Below are 18,304 nucleotides of genomic sequence, written 5' to 3' on the forward strand. Positions count from 1 at the left end.
AACATTATTTGTAATGGTTTCAAATTAGGTTTTTGCAAGTCCATGCTTTTTCTTGTTTGTAACAATCTATGATGTGTGTGGGTATTAATTTTTAAAATTTACCAACATAGCAAGTACTGCTTTTGTTACCAGGCAATTTGTATTTGCATTCAGTGCTCATAAAAGCTTTTTGAATCCTTATTTCTCTACAATATAGATAGGTAATTTACACGTTGGTGCCAGGTAAGAATCTGTATGGGGCGTTTGGCTTTCTGAGAAGTACAATGATATTTCAGAGAAAATGTACAAAACCTTACTTTCACTTTCAATCCCAATGAACAGTAAAATGACATCTCCCCATTAAAATTTTTCATTATAAAATTACATACATTTTTATTTAATTAGCAGATATTGTTTTATCCTATGACTAATACCTATTCAATAAGTAATGTGGTTGTATACTGTATTTGACTTCCTCCAATACTCTTAAACTCAAAGGTCATCAGGACAATATAAGTGCAACACTCCTGGACACGATCCACAGGTGTCCAGAGGCTGTTACAGATGGTGGAGATACCTGGAGAAGTTGGTCATAGCATGCTCGCAAGGGCTGCTACGGCAGGGGGCTCACAGACACAGCACTTAAATAGCATTTTTTGTGTGCTACTAATTATGCTGCTAAATTCCATTGGCCTCGGTGCTTGGCCACCGCCAAATCTCAAATGTGCTCATGGTCCTTGGGTGACCAGAATGAGGTGAGGCTGGTTGCATGTGTGCACAGACAATAGGATGAAGCAGTCTGGGGTCCATTGAGCTGCAGGAGGAAGAACATTGGAGCAGCAGCCAAGGAAGGCAATAGCGGGTTCAGCTGGAAAATAAATCAATGTTCCTTTACGTTCTAAATACCACCAGCTTTCCGCAAAATACTAAATTCACTCCTCCATCTCCTGCACCACCAGGTGATCATAGTATTTATCAAAGTTAATTTAAAATGAATGTGCTATACATTTAATATTCATTATTTTAATTAGAAAGCTAATTTTACCAAATCAAAACAAAAAAAATAGTATTCAGTTTACCCAAAACCTGATGACACATAATCTTTAACTTTTCTCTTGTGTGAATTATTCAAACAGCTGCTGTTTTTATTCCCGCTTGTAAAGTTTTACTAATGGAGACAGTGTTAAATGGATGGATGAATGACGATTTGTGCAACCCAGATGACTGACTTCTGTTGCGATGTGAATTACTGCATAGTGTAGTTATCTGACTATAATCCTGGGAAAACCAAAACATTTGCAAATTACCTGTCCTAAACTTCCCCTTTTCTAATCCTCACTCTGTTTTTTTTTCTAAACAGAAAAGCCCTATGTTTAAACATGACACTTGCAAAAATGGAAATAAAGATTTTTTAAAAAAACCGTGTGCTTTGCATCCTGAGGAGAATAATAGTAAAGTTAACTGTCCAAGTTTCTGCTTCAATGAGCAACAACTAAATCATAATTTTACTTGTAAAACATGATCCCACACCTGCTTAATCAAACTAAGGATCATGGAAAGCCAACAACGGGCCATGGTACATGTATATTATTCATATAACTAAACATTTTTATTATGATTACTGTTTTTTTTTCTCCTTCTCTAGTCACTTCAAAGTACTAAACTCCACATTAACAGGAGAATTCTGACCACTTCACTTTAACCCTGAACTGTGTGTATCATCTTGTTATTTTTCTCCATAAACTGTTTTCAGGCATAGTCTACAAATGCCTTCTGCCATCACTTCTAATATTCTGTAGATTTACAACTATTTAGCAATGGCATTTTACTAGGTAAATTTTTGCTGTTTGAGTATTTAATGTCTTTTTGTCACTTAAGTAAATTTATAAGTAACAGTATTTGTATAGTTTAAACAGATATTACACAGTAGGCAACAGTTAAGATTAATGATTTTCATTGCTTTACTGTGGCTTGTGTATTTAATAAGCTTTGCGTTCATAAATAGCCAGCTTATATATTATATATATATTTTTTTATTATTATTATTATTATTATTGGTATTACTATTCTACCATAACGTTTTACTTTTTTATGCTTAGCTTGCTTCTTGATTTATTCTAAAGTTGTAAATAATCCACAAGAAATCATTTTTTGGTCTCTGCCAGGAGAAATGCAGAGAAGTTGCTTGCTTTGACTATTTCTTCAAAAAAAAAAAAAAAAGGGTGGTACAGCTCCTAGTTAGGCACGGATTGGTTTATTGTATTAAAACAGTATTATCTTAAATTTATAAAAGTGTTACTACACCCTGACATATTAAGACTCTACAAGTGCTGAACCCTGGACACACTGGAGTACCACAGCTGCTGATCTGCTCAACCCTGGGACTTTTGAATTGCGTCCCTCCATAAACCTTTGCTTTCAAAGTCATGCACACTCCTTCAACATCTGGAGAAGATAACAGCCAGAGAACCTCAGCTGACTGCTGCATTCATCTTTATTGAATTTTATCTTGGGTCTCCCAAAAGAGCTGCTGCTTCCTGCTGAACAAAAATAAATAACTCATAACTGTTAAAGGTTTATTTGATCAAACTAGTGCGCAATAAAAGCTTTACTGAAATAAAAAAATCTTATCAAATAAATATCTTTATTTTGCTATCAATGTAGCAAAACCATAAATAAATTCGAACACCAGATAACAGCAATGTAACTTTTAAAATTCAATTAAGGAAAATAATAAAATCCCTAAGAATTTTTAAAAGTATAAGTGATAATTGGCTTTTCATTTCCAACATATATGTGAACAGTATTATGAATAAATGAATTAGAATAGCACCCAATATAGTTGAGAATATTAAATTATCTAGCCACACTGAGGTACTGTGGACTGAAAATGTAAAAAATACATACATTTCAGCAGACTTTTATTATTTATTAAGTATCAATTCCAGTAATAAGAAAAATATTTCAGAAACACTTGGTCATTTGTAACTAATGTGCAATGAATAGCATAGTCCCTTGTGCATTTTTGATAACAGAAGAGAACATACTTAGGAAAGATAACCCATTAGAAACTTATCTAGCAGTTAAGCCACAGCAATGATTTAAACCAGTTGTAGACAATTTCTCTATAAGAAAAGCAAGCATGCTATTGTATATGTGACAAAATAACAAATTTTGAGTCTTAAACTTGAAGGTCAGCTTTAATATAATATCAAAAACCAATTTCCACTTGTTTGTCAGATCCATTTATCACCTCCATTTAACACAATTACAGAATATATTCTCTTTTCATTTGCACCTACACTTGTTTCCAGTTTGGGAATGGGGAGCGAGAAAGGATGCTGATTAGCCAGTTCAAAAATAAGAAAAGGTCTAAAGGGATTCAGCAGCTGCTAAACAACAGAGTAAAGATCAGAAACCACAAAATTATTTATATGCACAGCAAAAAATGGTAAAAAAGCAATAAAGAAGGAAACATGGGACACCACAAACACAACCAATGACCCTAAGAAGATTAGAAGAGTGCAAAAGCAAAATGAGAGGACCAAACATACTGCTGTGTGTTGCAGATTATTCCCAAAAAAAGTCATGGTCATATATTAAAACAAAAAGTATTACTGTCCATCACCTTTACTTCAAATGTCCAGTTATTTATTATTTTTTCCAAGAATATTAAGAAAAAAGCTATTAAAAAGAAAAATCACTTATAATAAAATATATAGTATAGATGCACAGGTATTACAATTATTGTACTGTGGTTGTGAGGAGGTTGCCAGAAAGGAAAAGCAAAAAAAGCCCTAGTAGAGGGAAGAAAAGCATGTGCAGGTACGGACTATGCATATCATGAGCCCAGTATGAAAGGAAGAGCAGAAGGGCACAGCACAACACATTTAGTTAGATTATTCTGGAAGTACTCTATGAGTTCTACAACAAGGCAGACCACATGTCAGATAAGCAAAACATAAGTCCCACATTGCTGCACCCACCACACAAGGAACCACCTGGGGCCTACTCACACTATAACATGGTGTAAGCACAAAAGCGGGAATGTGCGTATGCACATAAAAATCTAGATGCAGGAATCTGTGCATTCGCCAACTTCCACATTCTTCATAAATCCCAATCAGTGTGAAAAGTAACGCGCGTGCAAGCGCCTGCTGTCCCGCCCCAAGTCCTTCCAGAATTACGCCTCTTTGAATATGTAAATGAATATTAATGGCCCTTAAGCTCAGCGTTCTGTGAAAAGACAATGACAAAACCACGAGGAAAAATAGAACAACTTCAGCGAATACCAAGTGGAGGCAAGGAAACACGTACTATTTGTTGGTTTAAACAGTGGTATAAACAAGAAAAGGAAGCTGATCGAGTGACATAGCGTGTTGGAGAAACTCGAAAGCTCAAGTTCACAAAGTTGCACAGTGCCCGAAATAAAGAAGAAGTCACATATCAAAAACGCCGTGAAAAGGAGAGTCATAGCCCACCGTTTGAGTGTCATATGAAAGCTTATTAGGGTACAGAGAAAAAAAAAAAAGGCACACGGTGAAAAAAGCAAGAAATGTCAACTTTAATCTCGAAATTTCCACTTTAATCACATAGTTTATTTTGTCATTAACACTAGAATTACCAGAGCCGACGAAAAAACTCGTAAATCCGTCCCACCTTAAATCACTTCTTAAAACCGTTCTCACCTCTCCGCCAGCGTCTTTTGTTAATCCAAGTGTGCTGATAAAAGAAAAGCGGCAAGTAGCCGGCTATTCCATTCCCCCACCGACTTGCACAAACTTCTCCCAACTCATGCCTTGATTGATTTTCTGGGAGTGAAGTGTAGTTTTAGAGTGGAAATAATAGATCGTTGTTTGGAACACACGTATTTCATGTCTGTTCCGTTTCTACAGTAATCTGTGTAAACACATTATTAAAACAGAAACATTTTTTATATTCTACTAGTAGATGACAAAATGTAGGCATAAACTATATAATGTATGCAGCCTGAAGTCCAAATATCAAAGAAATACTTTCACAGAAGTTACAAACCTAAAACAACAATTGCCCTTTTATTCAAAAATATAACTGCAGAAAAAAAAAGCTGCCTTAACATGCGACATTGACAGCCATTCATTATGATTGTCTCCGTGGCGTAATAGAATCAGCAGCCGACTGCGACTCAGAAGGTCTCGAGTTTGATCCTGCCCCACTCCTTTTTGAGAAGTAAACTGCTCTTGGTCTTACTATTTTAGAAAAAAAACCATACATTTGATTTCAGTCTGTAACAGCCAGTGTAATTTATGATACTTGTAAAGGTTAGATTTGGTTTTTTTTTTTTGGTTTTTTTTAGTAAGTTTTATTATCTCAGCCGCTGTGGTGGGTTGGCACCCTGCCCAGGATTGGTTCCTGCCTTGTGCCCTGTGTTGGCTGGGATTGGCTCCGGCAGATCCCCGTGACCCTATTTGGATTCAGCGGGTTAGACAATGGATGGATGAATGGATTATCTCAGCCGCGTTCACGAGCCCAAACACACCACACCCCCGCATCTTTTCACATAGACGCGCTGTAACAGAGGTAAACTCAGCTCCCTTTTACGTCGGAGCAAGAATGCACATACCATTGCTTGCATACTAAAGTGTCAGCAGGCACTTTTCGTGGCATTACACATGTATTTTTTGAGCATGCCCTCTGCACACTACTTGTGACTTTAGGCTTTAGGAAGTAAGTAAATAAATAAAGGTAAATCGTGTCATAAAATGATTTCTTCAAAACGTCAAATGTTATTTATTTGGCACGGACATGCTCAAAAAATACATGTGTAATGCCACAAAAAGTGTGTGCAGACATGTCCGTGCCAAAAAAATAAAATGATATCGTCATCATATGTACAGTGCATCTGGAAAGTATTCACAGCCTTATTCCAAAATGGATTAAATTCATTTTTTTTTTCAAAATTCTACACACAACACCCCATATAATGACAACGTGAAAAAAGTTTACTTGAGATTTTTGCAAATTTATTTAAAATAAAAAAACTGAAAAAGAAATCACATGTACATAAGTATTCACAGCCTTTGCTCAGCCTTTGTCAATGCACCTTTGGCAGCAATTATAGCCTCAAGTCTTTTTGAATATGATGCCACAAGCTTGGCACACCTATCCTTGGCCAGTTCCACCCATTCCTCTTTGCAGCACCTTTCAAGCTCCATCAGGTTGGATGGGAAGCGTAGGTGCACAGCCATTTTAAGATCTCTCCAGCGATGTTCAATCGGATTCAAGTCTGGGCTCTGGCTGGGTCACTCAAGGACATTTGCAGAGTTGTCCTGAAGCCACTCCTTTGATATCTTGGCTGTGTGCTTAGGGTCATTGTCCTGCTGAAAGATGAACTGTCGCCCCAGTCTGAGGTCAAGAGCACTCTGGAGCAGGTTTTCATCCAGGATGTCTCTGTACATTGCTGCAGTCATCTTTCCCTTTATCCTGACTAGTCTCCCCGTTCCTGCCGCTGAAAAACATCCCCACAGCATGATGATGCCACCACCATGCTTCACTGTAGGGATGGTATTGGCCAGGTGATGAGCGGTGCCTGGTTTCCTCCAAACGTGACGCCTGGCATTCACACCAAAGAATTCAATCTCTGTCTCATAGACCAGAGAATTTTGTTTCTCATGGTCTGAGAGTCTTTCAGGTGCCTTTTGGCAAACTCCAGGTGGGCTGCCATGTGCCTTTTATTAAGGAGTGGCTTCAGTCTTGCCACTCTACCAAACAGGCCTGATTGGTGGATTGCTGCAGAGATGGTTATCCTTCTGGAAGGTTCTCCTCTTTCCACAGAGGACCTCTGGAGCTTTGACAGAGTGACAATCGGGTTCTTGGTCACCTCCCTCACTAACGCCCTTCTCCCCGGATCGCTCGGTTTAGATGGCCGGCCAGCTCTAGGAAGTGTCCTGGTGGTTTCGAACTTCTTCCACTTATGGATGATGGAGGCCACTGTGCTCACTGGGACCTTCAAAGCAGGAGAAATTTTTCGGTAACCTTCCCCAGATTTGTGTCTCGAAACAATCCTGTCTCGGAGGTCTACAGACAATTCCTTGACTTTATGCTTGGTTTGTGCTCTGACATGAACTGTCAACTGTGAGACCTTATATAAACAGGTGTGTGCCTTTCCAAATCATGTCCAATCAACTGAATTTGCCACTGGTGGACTTTATAAAGTGCCTCAGGTTGTGCAATATTATAACTGTATCGCAAGTTTAAAGTGAGGTAATTGTACTTGTAAGTACAAACAGTTCTACAAGGAGCTGATTGATTGCGTTTACTTCTCTTGGGATGAAACTGTTTCTGAACCGCAAGGTCCGTACAGTAAAGGTTTTAAAGCGTTTGCCGTGTAAGAAGCAGTGCTGAGGCAGCATGTGCTTGATGCTGTATACCAACAATTCTGTTTCCGATCAGCTGCTCCGAGTGGTGCAGTGAGAGTAATATGGATAAATGATCCGCTGTGACAACCCCTAACGGGAGCAGCTGAAAAAAGAAGTAAAAGGTGCAGTGAGAGTAACAACGCTAAAGCAGATATGGTATTTAGAGTATTTTGACCATTCTGTGGACCATTATATTGGTAAAGGTTAATTATAATCGGATGCCTTAAACTAATAAACAATATGCGGTAAATTTCAGTTTATTTATAAAGCCGCGTCAGTAATGTGGATCTGAAAAAGAAAGATAAACCACACAGGAACAGTAGCATTGCTTTGATGCTGGGGTCCGCCAGTCTGCAAAACTGAGTGGAGAACTTGCGTACGACAGGATATGAGGTACCATGGAACTGTGCGTGGCTTTATGCCAAGTTTAGGTTTTATACATCGCGATTTAAACATGGAAACGTTCATACACAACATTTCTGTGCGTACGCACCGTTTATACATGAGGCCCCTAGATTGGGACCGGAGTGCAGCGGGTGACACCTCATTACTGCAATAGGAGAATAATATTACATATTAGGCAGAACAGGCAGGCCAGAGGTAACCAAAAGGTTATTTAATTTTTGAGCTGAACTCGAAAATAAATAGATGGATACTTGAAGCCACTGAAGAAAATTAGAGAAGTGGGATAAAATTAACAAAGATAAACATCCGTTAAAATTCAAATGAATTAGTTAACAAGAAAGGTGCTAGAGATGGCATTTGATCATCAAAGAGTGGAACATGCCAAATCACTACTCAAGTAGATAGAGAAAATTCCCTCCACCTCAATTTGTGAAACATTTCATGAATAGGAGTCATCTAAATCTCCATACAGCCAACAATTGTATCACTCTTAAAGCGCATATAAAAGACATGATGCACATTTTAAAAACAGGTTTAAGTTTACAGTTGGTAATTTTCAATATGCATTAGGTGTTCCAGGAAAATTTTCTAAAAAAAGGAAATAAAAACCCTCTCCTATTTGCTTTTTTTTCCATTTGAAATTTATAGTCAGTATTACAATAAAAAAGTTCCAATATGGATGGAAATTGTGGACTTAAGTATTTTAATATTTTTTCTTTACAGAATACTGTAAGTAATATTGCTTCATATAATGCTGTTATTTTGTGATCTAATAAATTAACAAAGAGTCCTTATTGGTAAACTTATGAATCATGAAATGAAACTAAGCATGGGACTGCAAGTATCCTGCACAAATTATTTATTTCCTCACAAACACTTCTAATAATGTACACATTTCCCGCACATATTTATATGATCATTGTTTAGCAAGGGTAGTCAGTTCTGAAAGCGTTTCACTGGATGATAGAGCTCCATCAGGTAACATGGGATTTAATTTATTTTAAAACAGTAACTTCTTTTAATTTAATCTGGCTACAAGTCTGGAGATTTCCATGACTAAAAATACAGTTAGTTGTCAAAAATTATTAATAAAAGTGCTATGAGACTGAAAAATGGACCATTGGGTGAACCAATGTGCTAATTCTGAAGACCTGGAGCCACCAAAGACTAGAACACCTGATAATAAACCAATTACTGATATAATTAACAATATTTGGAGTGGAGAGAAGAGCCACTTGAGCAAAATGGCTGGCAAAGATAAGTTCTAAACAGGGTGACTGAAAAAACATCTGTGCCTTGAGATGAACAATAGAGAAGATGAGGAAGATGAAGGTGTAAGTGCCTGCTGTGCAGCTCCATCCAGCTTTCTCAGAAACTCCTGTGAGGGATCACACCCCACCCCACTGACCAAGTAAGGTTCTGTCTCCAAGCTGGTTTTCTGGCTGACCTTGTCAGCAGCGAGTCCCTCTCTTTCTAACAAAGGAAGAGACACTTTGCAGGCCAAGACTAGTGGGAATAGGGCGTTTTTCCTCCCAACTAAGAAAGGCCAAGGTTGAAGAGTCTGATAAGAAGTCCAAACTTTACGGTTCCTTCCCGTATATTTCAGTGGGAGTATTACCTTTAACATCTCCATGAACATAGAAAATGTTTACATATTCCATGCTTGCACAGGGTATCTGCCCGAGCACATTGTGTTGGACAATGCAGAGATTACTACTAGATCCCAACAAGGCTGGGACCTCACGCCTGGCTAAGCCAACTGATATCTTAAAGTTCGCCTTTTCCAAGTTGGCATCAGAGTTAGGTTAGTTGTTGACAAAGTTCAATATAACTATACTCTGCAATCGATTTGTCTCCCCACTCATGGTTTGTTTATGCTTTACTTCTTATGATGCCTTTTGTCCTCCAGTTTATTGTGACCCTAAATCTTGGTTAAGTAGTTTGAGGAAATGGATACATGGAATTCTTTTGATTACTGCTATTTCAATTCTTAGTAAAGGTGAGAAATACAAAACATTCTAGACTACAAATCACACATAATGTTAAAATATCTGTTCCATTTAAATGTCTATTTTAAACTAAAAATACATTAAAAGAAAAACTAACATAAAGCCATCTAAATGGTATGATTAACCATTGGAATATTATTTTAGAACCTTCTCAGTGACAAAATGCTGAAAACAAAACTATGGTATTACAGTTAAGAATGAGAATACAAATCTGAGTCTTTCTGAAGACAGTCATATTGTTACTCTGAAGATGATGCTTCAAAGTATTTACTGAACATTTCATTGGTGTGAATCTATATGCATTTGTGAACCTAATTACACCTATTTCAAAATGCTTTTACCTTTTTACTAGTCTTTGTACTTTTGATCATTTTTGTATATCTTGGCTTTTAGTTTTTACAACCAATGCAAATGTTTATTTGAGCCACTGCATAACAACATTTGTTTTATTTACATCACTGATACCTCATCAAGAATAAGATGGAAATCACTCTGTAACAATGCTACATAAAACAGCTGGCTTAAACTAATAATGATACTGTACTGACACATAAAATTAAGTGCAAGGTAAAAGCACAGACTCAGGACATTTAAAATTCAGAACATGCCTTAAGGTAAAAGGCTAAACAGCCTCAAGGCAAACTGAGCCACAACTGTTTTCTTTTTTTGTTAATTAAAAAAAAAAACACCACAGCACAGGGTGCATTGTTAACAGCAGTTTATTATATTTCTTTAATGGGATTTAACCTTGCCAAAAGCAAATTAAAAAAGATTAGTTCTCTATAAACTTGCTGTATGCAAGTCTATGATGGCAATCATGTTCTGTCACTTAGCTTGATAGTTCATGCTAAATTTCAGCTCCTTCACCATCACTACTTTGATCTTACTGTACAATCAATTACACAGCCAATGTTACCTTCAAATTATAACTTTCTCATTTTTTTAATTGCTGCAAATATTACATGCCCTAGTTAGATTTCTAGTTGGGTATACACATGATCATTTTTGAAGTTGAACTTAATAAAATATTTCCTAAGAAATCTGAACTTCACAAGCCATTTTCATTCAAATATCTTGGTCTTTCAATCAATGAATACTTTTCTTTGGATTTTAGGTCAGGACTTTTTGTCAGTCTTATGAGTTGTTCATAACATTGAGCGGTTTCTTGCAAAAAGGCTTTATTTTATTCAGTTTTCACCAGTTGCCGCCAAATGAAATTTTAATGGCAAAAAAAAAAAAACCTGCACTTCCAGACTTTAACCATACAATGGTGCTCTGAAAGAAGTTTCCACTTAAGACAATATACAAAGTAGTGGCCAAAAATGAAAAAAATGAAATATAGTCTGTGATAGGACAATATATTACATTACCATCTCAAAATATTTAGAAGTAGAAACTTTTTATCAAAAAAGTGAGAGACTGACAGAAAAATTTCACATACAAAAAGTTTAAGTCATATTAAATTTGCACCAATAGTCTCTATTTATAAAAATAAATTAGACATTCAAACTCTTATTAAAACAAACAGATAAGTAGTTGTCTTTTAGAACAGTGTACCAGTTTTGAAATCAAAAATGCTATCCCTTTACAGGTGAATATTAACATTAAATTAAAGAAAAAGTACACTGCTTTTCTTGCACTAGCACTAACTGCAAATAGTATGGAAATATCAGAGTAATTTCCATAGTACATTGTGTAACATTGTTAAAGGACATCGTTTGTCTTAGTAATATTGTTATATTATGTTCACTTTGTAACCAGCTTTGCTTAATTGAAAATCACAAATATCCCATGCACAACCCTGCAGCAAAAAAACAAAATACAGGAGCATGTTTTGTAAGGGACAACAATTTCTTAACAGACATACACTGGAGATGAATCAAAAGTAGTCACTCTAAGTCAATTTATAAATGACAGTTCATCGAACTTTGCTCATTCACAAAAAGACACTAATGCTGCCTTTTTTTTTTAATTGCTCTCTTTTACCAGTACTTCAAAGCATGAATACTCATGGTGTAAATGTGCTATAATTTTAATGAAACTCCTGTTTTAATTCCTGTATCAGAATTTACAGTATATCCTGTTGGCGAAATGAATGCAGATCAGAACAGGAAAGAAACTGAAATGATTTTCAACATCTTAAATGCAACTATAGATGAGTCAAAAAGTAGCATATTGTAGAGGATTTGTCACAAATTAAAGATCATAATGAAAGAAGGTATATGGGAACTAAAAATGCATCTTAACATTTGTTGACTTTAGTAGGTAATTCTGGTTTACCAAAAAAAAAACAACTTTAAAGGGTAATACTATGTTACAAATTAAAATTTTGGAAATTAAATGCATAATGAGTTGTTCCTCCATCATTTTTGTGGTCTAGGATAATATAAGTATAGTGAAAACCTTCAAGACTGCAAGTTATTAGATGAAAACACTGTGTATTCAGGACATACATGATAAGTCAAGCCAATCCATATTATGCTGTTTGATCAATCCTTTTAATGAACAACTTTACAACTAAACTTTTGTCATCATATACCGTAAATCTGTTAAGTTAGGTATAACAATTTTAAAAAGTGTGACATTATCCGTGCTTAGCTGTTGGACACTTTTGGTAAAGTTCACAGATTGTATGAGCATACAAGTAATCAGCCTACTAAGCACTCGATACATCTGTCATAACATTAAAAATGTAAAATATTTTCCATTAAAATAAACAGGAAATAAATGCTCTGCCATTATAGCCCCATAATGCTCTACTATAACGATAACTTGCACTATAGCTGCAACTTTGGACTTCGTACCTAGTAAAGGGACGCTTTTGATTTCTTTCTTTTTTCATGTATATGAACCAGTAAATACATTAAATGTAAAAATTCAGGGGAACAAGCTGATGTCCTTAATTAACATAACCAAAGTAAGAGCAACTCACAGGGAAACCATATAGAAACCACACAAACTCCACACAAAAACAGAGCTGGTAAGACGATCAAAATCTGAACCCAACCATTAACAGCTGGATCAACCACTATGTTGCCTAGTCCTTAAAAAAATGTATTAAACACCAGAAGTTAACTTAACCCTTTAGGGATGACTTTGACATGTAAAAGTTAAAATAATACTAACAATTTTGCTAAGTACCAATAGCAAAGCTAAATGGCAACTTGATCATTATTTCGAGTCTTATGAATTGACCACAAAGAAAAGGTTCAGTTTTTCTCAGCAGCACATACAACACAGAAACAGACGGTTATAAAAAGCATTTCTACAGATTACAAATTTATTAATCTTAGTTGTTATACTTTTAATATCTTAATTAAGACAGTGTCTCTATTTAAAAGCATTTTTTACCTATAATATCTGTAAGAGCCATTTTCCTAGTTCTATAAAATTCATGAATATTCTAATAGATGAAAAAACACATATATGGGAGGTTCCTATAACCTCCGTAAATAAAATTGTATTGGTATATTCCTGCAATTTCTAACAGGTTTGAGTAAACTATATTGTTAGTTAGTGACAGCCTTGCCTTGTGTAAGGTGTGGAAGGCATAAGGTTTTAAAGTGTGCCTGGGCACATGTCTAAGTGCCAACCGGCCTACGGGCCTTTTGAATGTGTGTGAAGTAAATATGTAAGAAAACAGCACTTAATTCATGTGCTGTGCCATATGCTTAAAGCATACAGAAGAAGAAGCTAAGAATCTTTGAGTATATAAGAATTTTAAGAATCTTTAAGTAGAGAAGAAGTAAAGAACTTTTAAGTACAGAAATAACTGTAAAGTTTCTCAAGAAAAGCTAAGTTTAAGACAAGATACATTTTTCCCTTTTTTTTGGCCTTTTATTCTACGTGTGTAACTATTTTTTCTTTTATTCTTGTGTGGATTATTTGCTTTTAACTTTCACTAAATTTTTTAAAACAAACTTTTGCACTGTGAGATTTCTTTCAACACGTGTTTTACCTGTGCTTGACCACACCTTATTTCGACAGCTACAATATCTGTTATTTGAAGAATCTTTAATAGAACATTTAGAAAATATTTATATAATTAAATACAAGTTTTAAGACATACATGAAGACAAAAAGCAAGTAAAATTAACACTGAAACAGTTACATCACAAAACCAAATCAGTATTTTTGCTTAAATCATAAATATATATGAAACAGCTAACTAGGGAGAAACAAAATGCAGGAAAACATTCTATAAACTTGTTTGTCTTATTTGGGGAAAAAAGCGTACTGGATGAGAGCTGCAAGAGTAGAAAAGAAAGAACACTCGTAACACATTGTTGTAGGTTTTCCAGCATTCAAAAGCCAGGCCATGAAAGCATATGATGAAATTTCAAAATGCATTGTGCATAGCTAACTTCATATCCTGCTTGCATTCCAGCATAAGGTAGTAACAATAAACTAAACATTTAATAAATTGCTCTCAAATGTCCTGAAAAACTAATGAAATGCTAATGCATTTTAATGAATCTCAAAACATAGTTAAAAGCAGCCTAAAACAGGATAAAAGACATTTAAAACAAACAAATAGATAAGGTTAAACTTTTTTTCGGTTAGGGAGAAAACATTACTTACCTCACAGGGTTACTGGTCAAAGATACACGTAAAGATTCTAAGCAACCAAGGAGTCTTTCTTCTGTTATACTTGACTTTAACTCGCAGATGAATTCTTGTGGGGAAATCTGATGGCTACTCTTCAGGCCACTCTATTAAAAATAATAATAATAATAATAATAATAAAACACATTCTAAGAGACATTGCCTAATGATTACCTGGCTTATAACTTAAACAGATCATCCACTGCTGCTGCTGTTACAAACAGAGTATTTGCCCCTACTGGTGCTGAGGGAGAAACAATAATAAGCAAAAACAGTGAGAAACTCAAACTAAAACAAATAAAGAAGATATATAAAATGCCACTAAAGTAATTCTGCTTTTAGAAAAATTTACACACAAAAAAATATTGATTTAATATATTTATTTAAAGATGTTTGTACTGGAAATTTCCTCTGTTTAAATTCCTCTGTTACATTATGCAATGTGTATAAATGTACCAATTTATTAGATACACCTGTTTTCTCCAAAAAAAAAAGGATAACTCGATTAATTATAAAATCTTGAAAGTGGACTAATCCAATTTTAAAATAAAAAAGGTACTAATGTTAAAAAAAAAAAAAAAAGTGTATATGTGTGGGGCAATTCAGAAGCAGAACTAACAGTACTAAATATTTAGGCAATTTTCAGAGCCACCAGCAGAAATATATTATGAACAGCTTCTACTGGATCTACTGGTGTAAAATGTGTAGATTGGATTTGTGGATTAAAGTAGCTACCTGTATGTACATTTACAGTTTGAATAATTCAAATTAAACTGATATTTGGTTAGATTTTCCCTCAAGTCTTTGTTACAATGAATGAATCTATATAACATGAGGCACTTTAAGATTAGAATCTAACTCAAGTTACATTCTCTAATCACTTCCTTAAACAGTCTGTTTATAATATTGAGTCCATAGTTTCTGCTCTGCAACCTTTTTATTTTCAAGTTCAGGCTGCTCTGAGGAGCCCATTTCCTTTTTGGTTCCTCTTGTCATGCATGACCAAGAACAGGTTGACCAAACTCTCTTTAATTATTCACCTTCATACTAATCTATATTATATTGAAAATTAAATTTCAGATGCTTCCCTCACTCAGACTAATGAAATCAAGGTAGAAAATGAAGAAGCATGCACTTTGAGCTATAGTTCAAGTACTGCCTGTTACACAAGGTATGGCAGAACCTAGTTTCATTGGACCAGATGTGGTTCTCAAAAAAAACAAAAAAAAAACAAAAAACACACATTTGGGGACACCTTGCTAAGAAGTTTGTAGTGAAAAGTGACGCGATCTGCCACTGAAAAAGGCTCCCCCCACCCAATTTCCTCCAGTCTGTGCACTTTAAACATTTGGGGTTGCACTGTACCATATCTCCTTATATATTAGACGGATATGAAAAAACCTGTAGAAAGACAGGTAAGAGAGAAAAAACAAACTTAACCAAAGACTTGGAAATGTGAGAAAATACACAACTAAAATTGCTGTTATCAATTCAGGAGCTCAGCTGCACAAAGTAACCTAGGGTTAAAATCTGTATATTATAATGAGTGAGGTGACAGAAGAAAGACAGACAGACAAACACAGACCATTGCAGGTACTTGGCTTCATATGTTCGGGAAGCGCTTATGTCTGCTGTAACATCCTTCTGTTATATCAAATACTGCATCAGTATATTGCATAACACCAGAAAACAGAGTTAAGATATGCAAGCATTGTAGCCTATGCATATGCTACCTATTAAAATATTTCAACCATGTTCTGGCACAACATGTTTGCATTTCCAATTAGACTGTGATGTTAACTTATTGTACTTTAGTTATATTTTAGAGGTTCAGTTAGAAGGTTTGATGCCTCATCCATGGTCTACAGTTATATACCCTTGTTCTGCCATTTCCCTTCATAACTTTCATAAACTAAAGATATTGAAGGAAAATTTGGAAATAAATGTGGTGTACTCTTTGCATTATTTGGCAGGAACTATATATAGGGTCATTTCATATCAAATCAACCAATTTTCCAGAAATCCTGGGCACTTCAAAAATACCAGGTGTACCCATGTTATCCAGGAGACACCCTTTAAAATTATTTTAATGTAAGATCAATACTTTCCTAGATACTTTTTTGAAGGGAGAGGGGTGTCAGATTTGACACGGCTTTATTTTTTCAGTTTCACAAGACCCTACCTCAAAAACTAAACCGCCTAGTAGGGTCATATTTTGTATACTGGTACCTTTATCAGTATAGTACATAACAAAATCAAAATGTTTGGTCAGGAAGCCACCAATTGGTAAAATTTTAAAGACATTCAAAAATGGAAGAAATATTTTGCATCTTGGCCATGTTTAGGCTTTCATAAAGCATACTTCTAACTTATACAGCCTGCTGAAATTTTTTCCATGTTTATCTATCTACACATGGCTATACTTGTTCATAGCCTTGTCATTTCTCATCTAGATTATTGCAATTCCCTTTTCTTTGGTCTTTCTCGCAAAACTCTTTCTAAGCTTCAACTGGTCCAGAATTCAGCTGCCCACATCATTATTAGAACCACCTCTATTCACCATATCACTCCCGTTTTGCAGCAGCTTCATTGGCTTCCAGTTCAGTTCCGAATTCACTTCAAAATTCTCCTACTAACTTTCAAGGCTATCCACAATCTTGCCCCTCCACATCTGTCTGACCTCCTCCATGTTGCCATTCCCTCCCGTACCCTTAGATCCTCTTCCTCCATGCACTTGACTGTCCCCTTCGTCCGTCTTACCACTATGGGGAGCAGAGCATTCAGTTGCTCTGCTCCCAAGCTTTGGAACTCACTATCACCTAAGCTTAGAAATATTAAATCATTTTCACTTTTCAAATCTAAACTTAAATTCATTGGTTTAAAGACTGCTTTTTCTCTTTGATTACAATTGCTCTGTCTGATTTTAACTTTTGTATTTTACTTTTGTTTATAATCTGTGTTTTGTCTATTGTTCGGTGACCTTGAGTGTTTAGAAATGTGCCTACAAATGAAATGTATTATTATTATTACTACATAGCTTTTCAAAAGGTTATAAACAAATAAAAAACTACATCAGAGATTGACCAGAAGACATCTCAAATGTTAAACAAATAATTTTAGGTTTAATTTTCAGACCAGCTAAATGCACTGTGGGAATGTGAGACATTCTTAAAATTATATCTCCTGTATCCTACATGGTCTCTTCTTTCTCAAAAAACAAGTCTTACTTTTCTTATGTGAATCTTTCATTTTAATTTTCCATTCAAAACATGGGTTAAATTCACAATTTGTCAGTGATGATAAAATTCAAGTTCTTCATAAGTTGGGTATAGGATTAATGGGAAAAAAAATCACCAAACGCACATTAAGCAGAACACATAAACAACAGCTGCTTGATTTATCATTAAATACAAAACATGTTATAACGAAATCTTAACATCTTGGTATTGCTGCAGCAGGAATGTGACCCATTTGATTTCAGTTTCAATCAAAGTGCAGAATGCAAGGCATCTTTATCTTTGAGATGAAGATGGCAATGCCTCCTACTGACCATTGTAGGTGCATTAAGCAATGCAATGACACACTGAAATGGCACTCAACAAATATTGTCTCTAAGTGGCTAATGGAAAGACTGTGCAGGAAAAATTGGATGCCTGAAACGCATCAGGCTGTCTGATTCTATTTCACTCTTGTCAATTATTATACCAATCACTGGTCTAATGTGAAAGACGTATCTGATTCATCAGGAATGTGATCGTGAGAGGGCAGGATCTCAGCTACTGCTTCAGTGGTGAATATTCAGACATTCAATTGACTGTCTTCACCAGACACCCACCTGACTGAGTTTGCCATCTTCTGTAGTGATGTAACAGTGGTATTCTTGAGTACCAGATAATGTTTTGGCCATGG

At 35.5% G+C, this 18,304-nt stretch overlaps 1 protein-coding gene across 2 annotated transcripts in view; it reads right to left on the reverse strand.

Moving 5' to 3' along the window:
* The window catches only part of LOC120523740 (protein diaphanous homolog 3-like), a 933,584-nt gene that overhangs the window by 687,498 nt on the left and 227,782 nt on the right, over nucleotides 1–18,304 (reverse strand). For both annotated transcript variants that reach the window (XM_039745314.1, XM_039745313.1), the window contains exon 5: nucleotides 14,372–14,502. In XM_039745314.1, the coding sequence (XP_039601248.1) occupies nucleotides 14,372–14,502 (131 nt within the window). The remainder of the gene's footprint in view (nucleotides 1–14,371; nucleotides 14,503–18,304) is intronic.

This window comes from Polypterus senegalus, chromosome 2, assembly GCF_016835505.1.
Source record: "Polypterus senegalus isolate Bchr_013 chromosome 2, ASM1683550v1, whole genome shotgun sequence".
NCBI classification, from domain to species: domain Eukaryota; kingdom Metazoa; phylum Chordata; class Cladistia; order Polypteriformes; family Polypteridae; genus Polypterus; species Polypterus senegalus.